The following is a 21,386-nucleotide window of genomic DNA, read 5'->3' as shown; positions in this document are numbered from 1 at the left end:
CTCTGAGATTTGTGGCTCAGTTTTGCAGATCTGAATGGTTTATAAAAAAAAAGTGTGGATATGTATCCAAATGTTGGGGAGCTTATCTCAACTGGATATCAAGATTTTTGGATACCCATCAACAGCTTTTAGCCTTCTGCTGGATTCTGAGATTTTCAAATACTAATAGTGTATATATATCTCCTTACTATATGTTCTATTCTGTGCATCAGATGAAGTGGGCTGTAGTCCACAAAAGCTCATGCTCAAATAAATTTGTTTGTCTCTAAGGTGCCACAAGTACTCCTGTTCTTTTAATAGAAAAATATCACCCTCATAATTGCAAGATCCTTGATGGTTTAAAGTGAAAAATGATTTTTTAAATCTTGTTTCTTGGGATTATCATCTTAAAAATATATTATAAAACAATGGAAAAGGTCTCATTCTCATCTACAACAGGACCGGCTCATCTTATCAATCATTTAAATGAGAAGCATTAAAATGCATTTTAATAAGTAAATATACAACTTTTCATTTTGTTTCTGTTATTCTTAAATGTCTGAAAGACTTTTTCCACAGACTTGGCAAAAATAATAATCATAATAATAATAAACACATATTCAGCCACACTAACACATTGTCCAGACTTTTGGGTGACTAAAATTTTCTGGAGACTGAGAAAATCTAGTAAAATTTTAGCCTATGTCCAAGAGAATTTGGAAAATTTATAACTGAAGTGAAACAGCCAAAGCATACCAATCCCAATGAAGGATGGAGAGCTAAATTAAAATAAACTTTCACTGGATATGTAAAATTGCCATTTGCATCCAACAACAAAACATTGTTTGTCATTGGTATATAGTGAAGACAAGTAAAAACTGACTTCAGGTACATGATCTCTCTAAAGTTCTAAAAAACATGCACCCAGGCTGCTTTTGTGTTCTGTATCACATGCTGTATTTGCACCTGTAGCGGGGCGGCCTGGCTTCCAGGCGCCCCTGGAAGCGATGAGCCAGAACAGCCGCCAGAGTGGGCGGAGCCACCGTGGCCTGTCCCCACCCCCCGGAAGTCAAGGGGCGGGACAGGAAGTATAAAGGCCAGGCCACAGCGCTCAGTAGCTGGCCGGCAGCGGGAGAGGACAGACGCTGGTGCCCGAGCTCCCGCGGACCTGAGCCTGCCGAGAGCCCGGTATCCTGGGGAGGACTGGCCGAGCCTGCCGAGAGCCCGGTACCCCGAGGAGCGGCCTGAGCTTCCTCCCACTGAGGGCCCAGAGGGAGCGACAAACCTACCTGGTGCTCGGGGCCCGGAGGAGCCCATGATCTGCGACCCAGCAGACGGAACTCAGGAGGAGCAGGTACCCACGGAGGAGGAGATGGGAAGTGGCCCAGGGATAGCAGACCCCGAACCCATGTCAGTGTGGTGCGGTCAGGATCCCCACTGACTGCGCGGCAGACGGACTGCTGCGGATAGGGCCCCGGGCTGGAACACAGTGGAGTGGGTGGGCCTGTGTTCCCCCCTGCCACCCCGCGCCGGGTGGCAGTCTCTCCTCCTCCTTGTCCAAGGGGCCTGGGCCCCTGGCAGACCATCTGTTGGCTGCCCTGCCCTGACCTAGGGCCTGGGCTAACCCAAACTGACCCAGCCCCTGCTACAAGGCCTGGGCCACTGACTGACTATTGGTTTGCTGCCCCGCCCTGACCNGCCCCTGCTACAAGGCCTGGGCCACTGACTGACTATTGGTTTGCTGCCCCGCCCTGACCCAGGGCCAGAGCTGTTAACTGTGTGCTCAGTCCCTGCATAAGGGCCTGGGCTCTGAACTGTTAATTGTGTGCTCAGTCCCTGCACAAAGGTTGAGCTCTGAACTATCAATTGTGTGCTTAACCCCTACCCAAAGGTCGGGGCCCTAACTGTTATTAGCTTTGTAGCGGGGCGGCCTGGCTTCCAGGCACCCCAGGAAGGGACGAGCCCCACCCCGGAACTACTACAACACCCCAATTAAATGTGTTAGGGACCTGAGCCTGTGAAGTATTGAGTGGCCTCCATGATAGATATGGCAGTGTCCTGCCATATCCTTGGGAGACCTTATTAAATTAAATATCGTTGGGGTCTATTATATTAAATGAATGGTTTATGTATTATTGTGGGCTGGGACTGTATGTAACCTCTTTTGGGTGTGTGGGGGTGGTGGTGGGGAATATGACAGATGTGAGACCTGGGAATTCAAATTACTATACTGAAAATGCGCCAGACAAGATTAGAATTTTTGGGCACGATAAGTGGTAAGAGGATTTAATGAGGGATACCTAGGGAGAGGTTAATGCAAATTTTCTACCTCTGATTATGCAACAATCCAGCCTTTTGAACTCACATCCTGAGAAGAGGGTGATTGTCTACTGGTTACCTGTTCCTGGAAACTGGTGATCAGAGGTCCAAGCTGTATAAAAAATGGCTGAACTGCCCAGCTTGTGTTCCGGCTCTGAATATGAAACAGTTGTGAACCTATAGCCATAGGAAAAACCCAGTTGTGGGTTTTGAAGGACTGACACCTACCAGATCCTGAGGTTAGAGTTGGGGTGACCTCTGGTAAGCTTTTTAGCATGCATGCGAGTTCTTTTAGTGTTTTGATGTTTTCTCTGTAATGCTTTCATCTTAAGAATAAATATCCTTGCTTAGAAAGAGCAGTGTGGTGACTTGCAATTATTGGCAACTACACTGTTCATAGCCTTCAGAGAGAAAGCAAAGCACAGATGTTGGCCTTTTTAGGCAGTCTGGCTTGCAGGGAATACCACAGTATAGGTAGGGAATTGTGCAGCCTTAAGAAACCCTGGTCTCAGAAGGGGGAGAGAGATGTGGGTCTCCACTCAAGTGAGGTGATAGCAGGGAGCTGGAAACCTTTAAGCATGTGTCCTTGAGGGACCACAAAGAAGGAATACAGGCACAGTTACCCTGAAACTGACACACCCTCAACTTTCCATTACCTGAAAGGGAATTGATGTAACACACCATGGAATACTCAGCAGCTTGCAAGAGCAGCCCAGAGTTAAATTCTAATGTTGCTGAAGTCAATGAGTTTTGTGAAGTAGGATCAAGGCTAATGCACTTGACTATAAACCTGCTGTCAGGTGCTGAATAAAAATGGTATAGCATGGCGATTACATTTTCCAGTAGTATTTTCTATTTTCTGGTGAGAGACAACTGTGTATTTATTTACGTACATCATCACTAAAACATTTGCCATATGAAGCACACTATTATTTAGGATTGAGCAACATTGAGAACAGAAAACTACTTACTCAAAAAGTAAAGAGCCAGTCTTCAAAGGTCCGAGTGTGTGAAGCATCTTATAAATAAAACAGCTGATGGCACTTCCTTTCTAATCAGTGCATCCACCATCCCTAATCATTTGATGTTTCTAGTCTGACATTTGTTGCTATGTTTCTGGTAATGAAATACCCAGATCTGAATGTCCTGTTCCAGGTGCAGTCCTACCAGAGCCATATATATATATAAGGACAATTATTATCTCCCCACTCCCATCCCCCAATGATCCATTAAACAAGAACTCTGTTTATGCACCTCAAAACACAATGGCTTTTTTTGCAGTCACACTGCACTGCACACTCATTACTAATTTTCTGGCCATTACCATCCCTAAATGTCTTTCAGAATTAGTGCTAGCTGGGGTTCTCCTTAAAATTCAAAACATGTGTTTCAGGTTATTACCCCCAACTTTCATCTTTCTAACTCACTATGTTAGTCTCTGTCCATATTTGTAATTTTTTTTGGGCCTCTCTATATTATATCTAATAGACTCTCTGATATTTGCATCTCTTCCCAACTTAGTATTGCTATTTCCTCTCCATAGACTTGGCCTTATCCTCATGCATGTTGTACCACACTAGAGAATTCCTTTCAGTGAAATATATTACTATTTATACTACGTAATAACAATTCGTTTATGGTCCTTCACACAGTTTTCAAGCAAAATATGGCAGTTTCCATCAGTCAATTTGAATGACAATTTTCAATACAATTTTGTGAGACATTATCACATACATTCCTAAAATCCAAATGAATTTCATGTAGTTCTTTGAAGAAAGCAACCAAGTTTGTCAAGATTTAGTCTAACGTATTTGTTGCTTATTACTTACACTCTAGCTGTCTAGTGATTTTTCTCTTGACATTTATTACATTATTTTCCTAAAGGGTGAAGATAGGCTATGTAAGTATTTGTGTATGAGAAAGTAAGTGCCAGGACCACTCGTCCTTTCTTTTTTTAAAGGCTGGTACTACATTTGCTTTTATTCACTCTTCCAGTGTCATTGTGGTTCTCCAGGGGTTTTAAAAATAATGAAGACAATTGTGTGGTATACAGAAAGTTTGTTAGCTAATTCCTATATCCTTAGAAATACTGAGACTCAGAGACTCCTTGGCAAAGGGTCCCCTGTTCTTTGCAAACAGCTCTGACCTCAGACTTGATAAACTCACTACACAAAACATGTATTATAGGATATGTATCCATAAAGAGAAACATGTAAGATATCTACAGAAAGCTTGTAATTTGTCAAGACTCATAACGATTGTGAGATGTATTTTCTGGGTAACATTTATGGAATAATATATTTATATTGAAAGTATGCCTTATGGACTTGAAGTAGAAATTAGTAACCAGGTGGTAATGTGTTTTGATGATGACCCATTCAAGCAAGAGGGAGTTGTCACCTCTCCCTAGTCAGCTGGTGAGGTAAAGGCAAGATTTTATTGTCCACCCTTCCCACATTCCAGAACAGTGAATGAAAAACCATAGATCAATGAGAGACAATTAAAGCCACATAACGGTAAAAAGAAATTCTGGAACAAAGCAGGGATTCACCCTGCCTGCAACTAGAAACAAAAGACTGTTTTCAGTATAAAAGAGTGTTATGAAAGGCACTCTCAATCCATTCACAGAGGAAAACCCCTGGCAGAGGGGGTGCTTTCATGAACATTTGGATTATTTGGTTTGGTTATTGAGAAACCAGACAACTATGTCTTAGACTGAACATTGGGATGAAATCTACTATGTTAGATAAGAAAGGCAACTATTGATAATTGTAAACCTAGGTTCACATTTTATATTTTATTTTCTATCATAACCATTGTTTCCACCACTCTCGTTTCTAGTTAAATCTTTATTCTTTCTTAAATAAACCTACGTTTGCTTTATCCTAAGTGCTCAAAAGTCCTGTGTGGTTTACAGGAGCATTGGTTGAAGGGGAAACTGGGGTGCCCGGCACATCTCTGGGTGTACAGCAGGGATCGGCAACCTTTTGCATGCAGCCCATCAAGGAAATCCACTGGCGGGCCGGTATGGTTTGTTTACCTGCAGCATCCACAGGTTCGGCCAATCGCAGCTCCCACTGGTTGCGGTTTGCTGTTCCAGGCTAATGGGGGCTGTGGGAAGCAGCGTGGGCCAAGGGATGTACTGACCGCCACTTCCCGCAGCCCCCATTGCCCTGGAATGGAGAACCATGGCCAGTGGGAGCTGTGATCGGCCAAATCTGCGGATACTGCAGGTAAACAAACTGTCCCAGCCCGCCAGCAGATTTCCCTGATGGGCTGCGTGCCAAAAGTTGCTGATACCTGGTGTAGAGGATCTGGAATTTCTGTGAGTATCCAGCGTCAGCAGTTAAATATCACAGGGGAACAATTCAACGGGACTCAGGGATTAGGGTGCACCAATTGTTAACCTGCAAGGCAATAGAAGGGCTGGCATGAGCCCAGAGGAGAGTGCTTGAGTGGCTGAAACGCTGATGGTGCTAGGGCGCTGACACCCAGCTTCAACTAGATGCAGGAGGTAAGAAGCTGACTCACAGTCCTGGGCACTCTGAAAGCCACACACATCAGCTGGACTGACTGTTTTGTTCATATTCAGGTTTTTGAAGAGTTCACTTACTGGCTTTTGATCAATACTTATTTTATAGGGTCTTCCTTCCTTCCTAACTTTGCAAACTACTTAGTTTTATTTTTCTTGTTAAAGGCAAATTTAAAATGTGACAGCTGCATTTCAAGTGTCTAATTGGCTATAACAGTACTGTGTGTGTGTCCACTGCAGTGTAATGATAGCTGTATTGTTCATTGCCAATGTGACTTGTCCAGTAGCCTACCATTAACTTTACTATTGACACTCTGGTTATTTTTAAACCCAAGGTTAAATAGCTTCAGGACACATTTTCAAAGGGGCCTCAATCCAAGCTGTATTTACATACACCAAACCTTGGCTGTACACACTCTTGCTCACATATTTTTGAGCAATATGGCTTTAATGTGGCTGTGGTAGTTCACAAAATCTATCTAGGTGGGTTTTGCACACAAATATTCTATCATGAGAGTGTTTGCAGAAACAAAATTGTCTGTGTGCAAATGAAGGCTAAATTTTGCAAATTTGGTTCTTTGTCTCTATAGTTGTCTATTGCAAGACTAAGTCTCACCCCAGACATTGTAGCTCCAGAGATGAGTAGATGTGTATCAGTACTTACAGCTGTCCTCTTCTTCCATGAAAACACTGATCACGTAACAGGCATACACAAAACCAATCAACTGCATGAAAATAAGAGGAAAATTGTTAGTTAGAAAATGCGTAAAAATACTCAATAAATATGCTGCCAAGATTGTATTTCAAAAAAGTTTTTCTTTCATTTTCTTAATTTAAAAGCAGATTTCAACACGTGATCATACAAACACACATTGTACAAACCTTACCCATTAAACTTCACTGCCCTAGAAATCTATATTCTCTATTCTTGAGAAAATATACTGAGTATATAAATAATATAATCAAGTGTTCAACCTGTTTAATATGAAAGCCTTGTAGAAATGTTGGGGGTTACCCTCCTCTGGGATTTTTTTAAAAGATAATTGCCATCTAGTCCATTTCAAATATAAAATTGCTCTTCACACACATTTATGAGGACCCAGAATAAGCTGGGTGATAGACATTGTGTGAGGAACTCCCCCTGCCTGTACAGAAAAGAGAACATCAGTCATTTCTACATCACCATCCTTCTCCTTGAAGCCTCCAGAAGGCTCATGCAGGGTACTGGACTAGATGACCTCTCAAGGTCCCTTCCAGTCCTATGATTCTATGATTGTACTGCTCATGATACATACAAGAGAGGCACGGGGTCTACTTTTATCTCTTCACCAACCCTGTAGGGAACTCCTTGAGCTGTTACTGCAGCCTGTTGTAAGCCTTCACATGGGTCATTAAATCTGACCCTTAGCATTTCATTTATAGAATTAATACTTTTGTAGGCACTACTTGTGGATGATTTTTCATTAAAGCAATTTCAATCTTCAAACAACATTTAATCCAGAAAAACAGCTTGTTTCTCTGCCATCATCTCTCATATCTAGCGCTCCAGTTGGCCCAATGATAGAACACACATTGTACACTACATGACTGGTAAAATCAGGGTAAGGTACTTGTGACCTAATTTGCTATATTAATTTTTTTTGCAATGTTAAGGATGGGTATTTATGCCTAAAATATGCTATTATCTATAGGAAAGCTCTTGGGTATGATGTTATGTTCAAGTGACAGTAAGCATGGCTGGTTCCCAATTATATAAGAGTTCATGATACCAAACCATTACTGGCACATTCAAACTGCCTTATAAAGGGTATAGAGTGTATACATTATACTGACACCTGCTTAGCAAAAGCAGGAATATAAGAAGTCAAGTTTTGTACACAGCCACAGTACTGCTAATAAACATTGTCTCTTCAGTTTGCACCATGTAAAAGACACAGGAATTCCCTGAAATTGTCTCTCTCTTGCTCCTCTCTCTATTTCCCCCCCATCCCACTTCCCCAAGCAAACATACAGTGATACACATTTTGAGCTCAGATCCAAACCTGGTAGTTGTCTTCAACTTCAGAAAACAGACGGTCAATGCACAAAAACATTAAGCACTTAGTGTACTAAGTCACTTTGCTACCGTCATAGGTGAGGGTTCATCAAAGTTATGTATTTTGTGCTACTGGATAATTACTTTAGCCTAAAAGCCTCCCCAAAACCCTTTATTTAATTGTTTGTTTGTTTTTTCCCTTGCACACAGGGCAAGTAGTGTTCTAGGACAGTCTCAGAAAAACTTTCGATTGCCAGAAGAACCTTAAGAGCAGTATCATGGTATTGCTAGTCCTGCACGGCTAGAAGTGGTCTCAGGGAAGTGCAGTCTGTCATGGCAGCATACCCATTGATTCCGAGATTTTTCACTCACCATGCCCACAATCACTGGTCCTCCCATATTTCTTAAACTCCATATCAGACCATGTCTAAGTCAAACTCCACATCTCAAACACTGCATTCCGGTGAGTCAGTAATGAACCACGGTTTCTGCATGGTGGGGAAGAGTACTGGACTGCTGGAGAGTCTAGCTATTTTGTTTTGCCTTTTATAATAAGTTATTCTACAAGAAAAAGAAACAACTACACATTTACAGTTCTTTGGGAAATTAACTAGCGATGGTGAATTCAGAAGGTGCAGGTGATGATCATGGGTGTGCAGCGGAGCCTACACTACAATTTCCTCCATGTCTGGAAACCTCTGGTTGTGTTATACAAATTTCATTTATGGTGTGCTCATCAACTTCTCTTTGACTGCTGGCTATTCATTATTTGTGTTGTGTGATGTGGTCACCTAAGTCATTTGGTTTTATTTCTGCACCCTAAAATTGTTTGAATAAGAGAATAATGACCAAAGGATGCTCAATAGCATGCATTTCCTGTACACACTTCCAGTAGAATAATCTTTTGTGGAAAAAATTGTGAAACTTGTGTGATTTGCAGACATTTCCATAAATAAGCTGTGATGTCTAGTTGTCAGAACAGTGAATAATATGACACTACAAATAACAAAAGACTTGCATCTGAAGAAGTGAGGTTCTTACCCACGAAAGCTTATGCTACCAATACTTCTGTTAGTCTTAAAGGTGCCACAGGACCCTCTGTTGCTTTTTACAGATTCAGACTAACAGGGCTACCCCTCTGATACAAAAAATGCTTTGTTATTTGTATTATACAATCAGTTTTAATGAAAACTCTTCTACTCGTTATCCATGCCATTGTCATCTGCTGGGATTGGATTACTACAGTGCTATGTATGTGGGGGTGACTCTTGAAGACCACAGGTCCTGACTGACTAGTGTTCATCGGCAAACTCAGAAAAACTGTCATTGGCTATAAGCATCAGAACAGTAATATCATGTCACTTGGAAATTTCAGTTCCTGCAGAAGGTCGTTTGTTACTTGCTTAGAAGAACTTTTCATAGGAAACATGTTATTCTTTTGCCTTGATCTGCACTGCTGCCAATATTTTTTAGGTGCAATTCAAGGCATAGGCTTGGACCTAAACATTTTTAGATGATTTGGGACTTAGTTATAAGAGAGAATAGCACATTATGTATCCATCCATTGTCATGAAATGATCCCTATCCTTCCAACACAGCTCTGAGATTCCACAAAGTTCTATATTACACCTCTCTAATTCTTTGGTTGCAATGGCAAGCTTCCCTTCATACATGCTCCTCATATTTCATGTTCCTATTTTGATGATTCATTTATGAAGGCTCAGGTCATTCTTGTTCTTGGTGCTATCATCAGGCACTATACTTCCCCCAGGAGAGACAGTGGGATTACATTTATCTTATCCAAAGAGACATCAGAGTATGTGTCTGGATATAATCCAATGATAGAATCATTAAAATTGGCCTTCGGGCGAAGCCAATCGATGTGTCACTCATACAGGTATATGCCCCTACAACAGCAGTTTACAATGGTATGATTGGTGAGTTTTATGAATGACCTAAAGAAACACTCACTGAAACACCAAAGATATCACCCTTCTATTTGGAGACTTTGTTGCAAATTTTAGAGCCTTTCGTCTGACCCAGTATGGCTGTTCTTATGTTCTTAATAAAGTAATCTCAACGACATGTTGGAGTCTAACTGAGTTTTTGGATCCCAGAGAACTGGATGAAATGTTCTCCCGGAACTGGATGAGGTGTTCTAGATAAACAAGTGGATTAGGTCTTGGTGGGAATCCTGAGTTATTACAAACATCATCTTCACCCAACATCCTAGACATTTATAAATGTGGAGGTCACCTGACAATATGACAAAGAACCAAATTGACTATGTAATGATGCAGCAATGCTGGAGATCAAGTTCCCAATGGTAAAGACTTTCCCGAGTACAGACTCAACTCAGCTGTAGGCCTCAAACATAAAACTAAAAATTAAGAACAAATGTGCTTATTTAGAAGGAGCTGTGTGGTAACTTATAACTGGGGAGGCGGGGGGAGGAAAACACGGGTCATAGCCCTTGGAGAGGAAGCAAAGTGCAGACAGTAGCCTTTTTAGACAACCTGACTTGCTGGAGATATCATAGTGAAAGACAAGGAGCAGTACAATTTTAAAATCCCCAGCCAGCAGGGAGAAAAGAAGGTCTTCACTTGGGAGAGGGAACTGCTGGGAGCCAGAAGCCTAAAGTATGTGTCCTTGGTTGACACAGAGGGGGAATACAGGTGCAGTTGCCCTGAACTGTGACAACCTGTGCTTTTTGTATAAATCTATGATCTAGCTTTTAAACTTCCCTCACCCTGATAGAAATCCCAATTACACGTTATGTGTTCTTTAGGGACTATGTTTAAAATATACAACTTCTTCACAGTGCACTAAATGTCTGATTCTTTATCATGAGTGGGAGTAAGCAATCTCTTTATTTATATCTTACCAAAGTATGTAGTACAAGCATAATTTGGGGGGGACAGGGAAGATCTGGTGGCATATATCATAACTCCCCTCCCTTTAATGAACATCTTCCTGTTGATTGAATGAAAGAATGCACATTGTTTAAAAATAAAGCCACATACAACTAAAGAACTTCTTAACATTCTACTATAAGGCTCAGTTGGTCACCAGTGGACATTAAAGTTCAGTTGATAAATGATATGCCAGTAATTACAATCAGGTAACTGAAATTTACAGTACAATTAACAGGAAGTGATAAGGTGGAAACATGCCATTAGATCCAGATCCTTAAACAGATTATACCAGACACAATCTGAATATTATTACAAATGAATTTTCTCTTTATTGATGGGCACACTAATAAAATATTTATTCCAACAAATTACTTTTGCTATCTTGATTAACCCAACTGCTGTTTAATTAATAATGTTATGGTCATGCAAGCCCATCTAGCTGTCATGTTAATCACCAATTTGCATTGGGCTGATTGGTTTGCACCGCTTGGTTTCTCAATATCTTAACTGAAATAGTCCCTGTTGGCTATTTTCCTGGCACCAAATGACAGAGCGAAACCTGTGTTCCCCGATAACAAAAGAAAAGCCAATGCAAATTACCTAAAGGATTATTCTTATCTTGAATTTCAATAAAATGTTATGGTGGTTATTGAAGTAGTGAGATTGGAGGGGCCAAATTTTTAAAGGTATTTCTATCCGTGTTGCTGATGGCTCAGGATCAGAATCGTAGAGCCTAATTCATCACCCTATGTAGTTAATGCAATTCTTTCCATTGACACCAATGGGCACTGGACCAGGTCTTTAGACTTAGCTCTCTGGAGCAGGAACCATTTCTTTCTAAGTGTTTCAATACCACCTAGCACAATAGGGCCATGATCTTGATTGGATTCTAAAGTAAGATAAATACTTATAGTTCTACTAAAGTATTGTTGGTTTGTAGCACACTCTTTTATGAATAGTCACTTCTAGGTCCTTTGCTAATCATTTAATCAAAATATTGCTTTGCTTCACGTAGGCTAAACATTTATGATTATTTTAAAAATTAAAACATTGGATTTTTTATTTAAATTGGCTTTTTAAAATTTAAATAAAATTATATATATTTTCTAACTAAAATTAGACTGTCAGAATTTCAAATTTATGTTAAGCCCTGAACCTACTATAATCTATTACAATAATTTAAACTAAATACAAAACAATAAAATTCAAACAATACATGTTTACTGTCAAGGTTTTAATGAGAGTCAAACCACTGAACTGATGGAAGTCACTGTTTAAGAACCTGGAACCAGAGTTTGATAAAGTGCGACACCAGATTTTGCCAGCAGGTGCAGAGAAAATATTGTCTTCATTTCAATTTATTCAACTAGTTCAGAGGTCAATGACTAGTTCATTCAGAACTGAGTAACCAATTGATATCTGAAAAAGCAGGAAAGCTTGTTTTCCTCTTCTAATCTATGAATAATAACTAGAAGTGAGAGGATGAGATCTACTAGTTCTAAAATCTTGAAGTATATGGTGGCCAGAAACAATCAGTTCAATTCAATCAATATAGATAATATTTCATTAGTTTAATAATCCGTTACTTTTAAATGCAAAACAAGTTTTGATAAGCGTACCTTTTGTTTCTCATACACCCAGCACATTTAAGGTAGTTATATTTACCTAATACAAGGCATTTTAAATGCTGAGTTTATGTATTTTAATTGAATTCCAATTTCCATTCAAATGCAGCTTGACAACTCATGAGTAAAAAAAATGAATCATCTACTACAGTGTTTCCCAAACTTGGGACGCCACTTGTTAAGGGAAAGCCCCTGGTGGGGCGGGCCGTTTTGTTTACCTGCCACGTCCACAGGTTTGGCCGATCACGGCTCCCACTGGCCGTGGTTTGCTGCTCTAGGCCAATGGGAGCTGCTGGAAGCGGCGGCCAGTACGTCCCTCGGCCCACGCCGCTAGGTATGCTTTCTAACTAAAATTAGACTGTCAGAATTTCAAATTTATTATTTATTTATTTATTTATTATTTATTTATTATTATTATTTATCTTTTGTTATCGGGGAACACAGGTTTCGCTCTGTCATTTGGTGCCAGGAAAATAGCCAACAGGGACTATTTCAGTTAAGATATTGAGAAACCAAGCGGTGCAAACCAATCAGCCCAATGCAAATTGGTGATTAACATGACAGCTAGATGGGCTTGCATGACCATAACATTATTAATTAAACAGCAGTTGGGTTAATCAAGATAGTTAGAAGGTATGCAGTGACCAGATAAATGGATTAGAAATGGATTTACAAAGGTGTTCATTAAAGGAATGGAATGGGGGTGGTGGTTGGGTACAGCAGGGAGACAGCCCCCCTTTCTTATAGCCTACCTTAACCCTTTTACGAAGGGGGGTGAATGGTAATGACCCAGCAATGAATTGGCTGGGGGTACCTGGATAGAAAAAGACGTGGATATGGCAGAACCCCCCAAGGTAATTATGGAATAAACATGGGGTTACCTGCACTGTACACTTTTATCTACGGGTAGTCCCAGACATCTAATAATAAAGTTGCAACCTGATTAAATCCATATCAAATGTCTCCTGTCTTTCTTTCAGTATAGCCAGACAACCAGTGATTTAAATCACTTCAATTTAAATCAATCCCACCCTGCTTTGTCACCAGCAACTTGGAAACTTCTAGTCCATACATGTAATATGTGATTATTTCTTGACATATTTTGCATACTGCAATTCCATTGGATCAAAGTAAATATGTCACTATATACTGGATATTTTAAATAGCAGCTAAATTACTGGATTAAGCTCAAGGATTAATATGTTTATCCCAGTTTAGCCACTACATGCAGGTTTCCCAAAATCTAATCCCAAGTAACTGGGTTAAGCCAAATTTAATTAAGCCAAAGGTAGAGTCACTATAATCAAGTCAGACTTTTAAGATACCTCAAATAAGAACTGTATGAAAATGAAAAAGCCAAATTTGTGCTTTATTGTTCTTTGGGCAAACTTTTTTTGCACATTTCTAATCCTCCCAGTTCCTAATCTCATTGGAGATGGGTTTTCTTGACTGCTCTTTATGAAATGAATGGGCCTCAGTTGGCATCATCCATATACCTCCATCTATCTATGGTACCTCTGACCCTTTGGAGTGTGTACCTGGCAAACAGAATCTTCACTTACTGGGAGCTGTTTCTCTGTTTCCCTCTTTAATGCTAAACCCCATTCCCTAGAATGATCTCTCTTCCCATATCTCAGTTCTGCTCACATCTCTGCTTATCGTGCTACTCTCTTCAATCTGCCCCGTTTTTCCTTCCAGGTGAATAAATATTCATTCACTATCCTCTTAACCTAAAGAGAGTTTTCTGGAGTTTACAGGGCAAGGTTCAGTCCTTTGGAGAATGGTTTGCTTCAGCTCTAAAAACCATTAGTCAAGAATCATCTGACTTGGATTGTCTGTGTCTGTATTTGATGAGTTTAATGAAGAAGCATGTGTCTTTCAAGGACACCAGCAGCCATTGTAGGCCCAGATTTGACCTTCATTACACTATTAAAAATAATCTAGTTATGTCTTAACTATTCAAATTCAAACTCTGTTGCTCGCAATAGTCTTGTGACACTGCACCCCATATTCTTCATAATGATATTATTATGATGTGAATATGACATAGTTATGATGAATTTTCTGCAAGATAGGTCATGTGAGATATCATTGAAAAGTTTGATTTGTTGATTATGATTATCCTATTTGTGTGCATGTATCATTTTTGTATCTGAAGTTAGGAACATTGACTATGTATCTGTATCTCAAATGTGTTTACACCTGAGGAATGCCCAGTAGACAAGATGCTCTCAGTCTAGATAGTGGTTGGGGAAGGGCCATTAGAGAGAACAAGAGGTCTTAGAAGAAGTTATCCCCCACCCAGTGAGCTTTCCTGATGACGCTACAGACAGCCTCCAACTTATGGCTGCTGTGACACCACAGGGATATGTGACCAGGTCACCTGGTGCTGGACTCCATTTTGGGATGTTAGTATTTTTCCACTGACTGGTGTGGGAATCAAGCTTTGAGACAAAGGGTTCCCGCCAGATAAGGTAGAGGAGTGACATCATCTTGATTCTTCACTGACTCTCCCACACCCAAGGAGACTCCTGGAAACACCTGAGGAACAAAGATGGAATTGGGGGAAGTGCTGGACTCAGACTAAAGGGATTTTTAGCCTGTGAATGGAACACCTAGGGATTCCAAGCTGTAAGCAAGTGCAGCTTCCCCTTAAGAATCTGCATCCTGCTTATATCATCATTTAGGGTGAGAATTTGATATTCATATCCAATCTAAGGAGTGTATTAAGCTTAGATTGCATTTTTGTTTATTGCTCGGTAATCTGCTTGATCTGTTTGCTATACCTTATAATCACTTAAAATGTATCTTTTGTAGTTAATAAACTTGTTTTTGAGTTATCTAAAACCAGTGTGTGGGACTCATACAACCTATTTCTCTCCATGTTGAGGGATGGGGCGAATTTCATGAGCTTACGCTGTACAGTCCCTCGTGCAGTGTAAGATGGTAAAATTTTGAGTTTATACTCCAGAGAGGGTGCGTGCCTTAAGAACTGGGAGGTGCCCTAGCTGGAGCCTTCCCATGCAGTAGCTGGTCAGAGCATCTGCATGTAACTGCAGCTGGGTGTGTCCCTACCTGTATGTGTGCTGGTGAAAGTGCAGACTGAAGCCTGGAGAGAGCTTGTCAGCTTGTCACAGGAGTACAGTGTAAAAAGGAGCCCAGGCTGGTGGGTCAGGGAGGCTCAATAGTACCCCAGTTCCAGGTGGCAGCCCGGGGGAACCCATCACATGTCTCCATTTTGGCATGGTAACAAACATAACGTGAAAGATTCTGCTTTTGTTTGGCATCATCACTTAACAGCAAAAAGCCAGAGTATAGTTTTAAACCACTGTGTGTGTGTGTGTGTGTGTGTGTGTTGTGCACACATGTAAGATGTGGGGAAGTAGCAAAGATGCAAGCTTGATTCCTCCAGAAGCACTGGCGGGTATTCTCACAGCAGTGGTGTCACTATGCTTTTTAACCAAGTGCAATGCGTGCTCTGCTTCCTGGCCAGTGCAGAAGGCAGATGGAGCTATGGCCTTAGCCTTGCTCCTCTGCTCCCCTAATAAGTTTTCTAGGACCCCACTGGCATTAAACCAGTTCTTCTATGCTGCAAGCACAAGGACTGAGGCAGTGCCTGGGCCTTGGTCGTAAGTGTAAAAGTTTGGGGGATTTTGTTCATCTGTTCCCAAGGTTAGACACAACCTAGCTCAAAGTGAGCACACTTATGTTTAAATCAGCCCTGATACAAATCCACAGAATGGGACTCTCCTAGTCAGGACTATTTATTACATATATTACAATAGCGCTTAGAGACACCAGTCTGGAATAGAACCTCATTGTTCTGGGCACTGTACAAATCTGTAAAAAAGCCTTTGCTCCTAGGAGCTCACAATCTCCGGAAACAAAAGCCAGGAGGATAGATTTTTTTAAGTTACATTTGTTTTTATATTTTGTGACAAACATTTTTTTTTTAAAAAAAGGTGTCACTGCCTGATGGTCTCTCTGTACAGGCAGCTTCCAAAATGGAAATAGTAAAGTGAGAAACCTTGAAGAGAAACATATTGCAGTAAGCAGTCAAAACTGTATTATATCACATTAGTCTGGATTTTATCTTGATTAATATTGGCAGAAATAAGATATTTTCTGAATCTTTACTACTGGGATCTAACAAACTCTGCATAAAGAGCAGAAATGGCCAGTTTTCATGTGTCATCCTACCAATCAACTTATTTTCCCATTAATGTTTTGTAATGAGCTCCAAAGAGAGCAGTAAAGCCTTTTTATTTATTTAAGATCTTGAAATCCCGCCCCCAAAAATCCACTGTGAAATAGATTCAGACTCATATGAACTCTAGTCTCTGTAGAGGGATAGCTCAGTGATTTGCGCATTGGCCTGTTAAACCCAGCATTATGAGCTCAATCCTTGAGGGGGCCATTTAGGGATCTGGGTCAAAAATCTGTCTGGGGATTGGTCCTGCTTTGAGCAGGGGGTTGGATTAGATGACCTCCTATGGTCCCTTCCAACCCTGATATTCTATGATTCATGACAAGTGCTGTCACACTGTGTGTTGCTCTACTGTTGTTGACTTGAAAACCAAATGTAAAATATATTTTTTAATTGGAAAAAATCCATTTTGTAATTTAAAAAAATATGTAGACATGTAGAAGGCAGGGAATGTACTCAGGATGTGTGTGTGTGTGTGAGAGAGTGCATGTGCACATGTGTGTCCATCAATGAATGTATACGTGTGTCCAATGATGAATATAAGGACATATAAGGACTGTGGACTGGACCACTGAGAATGGCAGGGGTTATAATTTCACCTACTGCCAAACAGCCAGAACAGGTGACCAGGAAAGTTAACTGAAGAAAAGGGCCAGGATTAAGCCACTTCAAAATTTTAAATAAAATAATTTTAAATAAAAAAGGAAAGAAGATTCATTCTCAAAGGTGTGTACCTGTATGCTAAAACTGAGTGATGAAGTGCATCTGAAACACATTTACACATAACAGCAAACTTTATATTAACTCTAAAGAGATTTGGGGTTGGAGCCTTGATTTTATGCTACTTTTACTTCATGACTATTGTTAATTATCCAATGAGAGATTCAAGATCTCCTCTCAAAACTTGTCATTCATGACAATCTTGCCATAGCCACGATGAAACTTTGTGTATATTTTTAAATATCTTGAGCTATGAACAATTGAACGTATCCCCTTAAAATTCATGTACATAGCACTGCTTATATGTTTGGCACTTCACAGCAGTGGAAAGTACCATGCAGATTACTGGGCCTTACTCAGAAGCCCTTATGAGTCTAAAGGCATAAAAGAAAACAAACCGAACAAATGCAGGACAGAAAACAGAGTGGAGTATGGAAATAGAATCTTGTGAATTATACCCCTAAAGAACATTATTCTGTCTAAAGCTTTATTTCTGCTATTTCCTTCCTTACATCTTCTGAATTTGACATGAGTTAAATTCAGGCTTTAGGGGCACTGTCTCCCCGTTTCAATAGTGTGACCAGACCCCCCCATCCCCAGTCAGCTTGGTCTAGCTTTGCCATGTACAGTTGTGATAAAGAGCTTCCTGTAGGCTACAATGAAGCTGTGTTCAGATGGGTTTGCAACAGATCTAAGAAGTAGGGGTGACAGGAAATTAAGGTAGGTAAGATCATTTATTATAGCTGGAGGAGAGAAAGAGCAAAGATGGTAGGTGTTTTTATTTTTATATATATATATATATATATATATACCTGTCAGCGGGTAGTTAATTCCACTTAGGTATTCTCTCTGTAGTGCTGGGAGTTGAGGACTGCTTGCAGAAAATACCATGCATATCAATTGCTGTGCATTTTTAAGTGCTGGTCCTGTGCATGTTGTTATTAACTCCTATACTCTTTTTGTTTCCCCAGTAAATGAAGAATTGTATTGATGGTCCAATTTCTCCACACCCAGATCATAACCATGGCCACCAGCATGTGAGCTAAGAAATTACTTTCTTTAACTGTGTGAGCATATAAACTGCCATCTGCGGTTGGTTTATTGCCCCAATTAACCAAATGGCCTTTTCTCCTGTGGCAGCTGCTGTTTCCTACCAGTGAAAAGGGCAGGATGCAGAAGCCTGTGAGTGGGGCTTGGGCAGATTAAATTTTTATTGGTAAATGTCAGTAAACGTTGATTTCACTGTACACATGCAAATGGATGAAAAAATATTTCCGTCGACAATAACTGAAATGTGCAGATAGGCAAAGTAAGAAAAATGCTGCTTGAGAACTTAGTAGAGTTGGATTTGAGGCTATTTACTTTTTATATTTTGACATGTGATGTTGACAAGTTGTGTTTTAACAGTTACAAAGCTTTAATTTTTGGATCTCCACATCTCCTGTCATTAAATCATTGTCTGCCCCCTCATCATGTCCCTCAAAGTTAAATTGATAAACATTGAAAAAGAGTTTTAAAATAAACATATCAATAACATCTGTCAAAATGATATTTAAACAATCAAATGTTGCCATGTCTGTGTATGAGAATGCTGCCAAGGTTTGTTGTAGCTTGGTTAGGATTGAGGATTCTCTCACAGGAATAGCTGTGAGAAAGATTCAGTCTCTTGCTGAAGTATAATTACTAGTTACTACTTATTTCTTCCCACTTTGCTATGCCAGAGGGCTATTTAAAAAAAAATCCTGCTTTTCCTTGGATAAGAGTCTGATAAGAGATTTTAAGGCCAGATGGGATCATTAAATCCGCTAATCTGAACTCCTATGTAACACAGGCCAGAGAACTTCATCCAGTTACTCCTGTATTGAGCTCATGATGCTGGTTCCCACAAACCCAGCATCACACATTGCTGATCCCACCTTGAGTAATTTTGATTATCATTCCATTTTGTTGGAAGTAACATATTCCACAGCTCACAGTGGAATTATCCAGAGCACTGCCATTTGATGATATGATGCCAACAGTTCAATATGTAGATATTTATTCTGCAGTATAAAAACTTCTCCATCCATGGTACATCAAAAAGGATGAATGCTATAATGGTATCATTTCCATTTATTTATGGAGATAGGCAGACTAAGTTTCATTTCTAAAGATTCACTTCAGTCAATAATAATTTCTTTTTATTGACACTTTTATCAAGCTTAATGCACCATGTAAACACTACCCAACTAAACTTACTACATCTCTGTGAGGCAGCTACTAATACGAGAAAGAGAGTGTATTTTTACCTCTGCCACCAACTCACGCTGACTTAACTTCCACACAGTTTACCTGACTCCTGACTTCTAGTTCCCCTTCCTTAACCACTAGCCTATACTCCCTCATAGTACTTTTTAAATAAATCAGCTATTAATAGCTGAGAAAGTTGTAATTTGTCTGGGGGAACCCATGGCTGTGAGTTACTTTGTTACCACTTTCTTCCAGTGTGTGGCAGGGCAGGGGTAAAAACCCCTTTAAAGCCCTGCCAAAATGCTGGCTGCAGCCAGCTCTCTGGCCAGGAGGCCAGGTGTAGAGATACAGGTACTCAGCAGGGGGCCCAGCTGCAAGCCCTGAGGGCTGGCTCAGAGGAACATGCTGAGCTAAGTAGTGACAGCTGGGCTGGGGCAGGAGAGGGCTGTAAAGGCCCTGGGCAAGCCTCAGTGGGGAGGCTAGCCTGGGAGGAGACAGGAGGGCAGCATCGCTGTCTCCTTACCAACAAGGAAGCCTCAAGGGCCAGGAGACTCTGGGGCAGGTCTGTGGGGGCACTAACTGTTGGGGGATCTGGGAACTGCACAAGCACTGTAAATAAAGACACTTGGATGATCCAGCAAAAGAAGGCTCTTTATTATACCAGCCTAAACACAGGATGCAGGCACAAAAGTGGGACAGCCTGCGCCGACCCTGTGACACAGTGTAAGGGAGTCTTGTCTGTATTAGCTGAATGTTAGCTCCCTAACACAACCAGCCTGTCAGCCACTCAAACACTCTCTTCTGGGCTACCTTGCAGGTTGACAACAGGTGCACCCCATTCCCAGTATCCCTTCAAAGTGTCCCCCTGTGATATCCAGTCCCTAATCACTGGATATACACAGAAATGCCAGATCCTCTATTCCAAAAGGAACAGTTTACCATGGTTTACTATTTTCACCTTTGAGCACCGCTCCTATATGCCGCACAGCGCTGAGTTCAATTATAAAATAAAAGGAAATTGAGGAAAGAATGGAGATTCAAATAAAAACAAGTGTGAGTGATGAGAACAAATTGTTACCTAGACAACAACATCATAACATGTATTCTAAAGCCTAAACATAACTAACAAGTTTATCCTCCTGTCTAAAGAAGTCTATCTCACACAAAGTTCTCTCCAGCATTTTCATCCACGCCTGGTTGAGATCTAGGGTGACAAGATAGCAAGTGTGAAAAATCGGGGCGGGGGTGGTAATAGGAGCTTATATAAGAAAAAGCCCCAAATATTGGGACTGTCCCTATAAAATAAGGACATCTGGTCACCCTATGGAGATCCCTTTTTTGTGATGCAAACTCACTGTCTTTTTACTTCCTAGGTGAAGGATGCCAGAGTGTCTCTTTGCATTCTTAAATATACCAGAACAGACCTTTGATGTTCACCTCAAGATAGAGTTTTCCCTCTCCGCTGTTTACCTCTCCCTGTTAGTTTCTTTTTCAAGTTTCTCCTAGCTCTTTATTAGCATTTGACTTAAAATGCTAATAGACTCCTATTGTATGACATACAATACACAATGGTATCCTCTCCCCCCTCCCTCACACCCCCTCCCTGCCACCTGGAGGAATTTGTCTCAAGACACAGTACCTTTGAGTGACTGTTTTTAACTACACACCCAGAGAACCTATTTTTTAGTATTTATACGCAACTCTTCACCTATTCTCCATACATACATCTTGCAATGGTTATGAGGACCAATGTGACATATGCTTTCATTAGAGACCTTATGTGTCCTTCTTTTGGTGAACCCAGAGGATCCCTGTACCCCTGTAT

The 21,386-nt window shown here is 40.6% G+C and overlaps 1 protein-coding gene across 1 annotated transcript in view; it reads right to left on the bottom strand.

Moving 5' to 3' along the window:
• NKAIN3 (sodium/potassium transporting ATPase interacting 3) overlaps positions 1–21,386 on the bottom strand; it is a gene marked incomplete in the record, with an annotated part of 447,880 nt that overhangs the window by 34,231 nt on the left and 392,263 nt on the right. Inside the window, 1 exon segment of the mRNA XM_034762991.1 lies at positions 6,495–6,555. Within this exon segment, the coding sequence (XP_034618882.1) occupies positions 6,495–6,555 (61 nt within the window).

Source organism: Trachemys scripta, chromosome 2, assembly GCF_013100865.1.
Source record: "Trachemys scripta elegans isolate TJP31775 chromosome 2, CAS_Tse_1.0, whole genome shotgun sequence".
Taxonomy (NCBI): domain Eukaryota; kingdom Metazoa; phylum Chordata; order Testudines; family Emydidae; genus Trachemys; species Trachemys scripta.
This window is presented reverse-complemented; position numbering and strand designations above follow the sequence as displayed.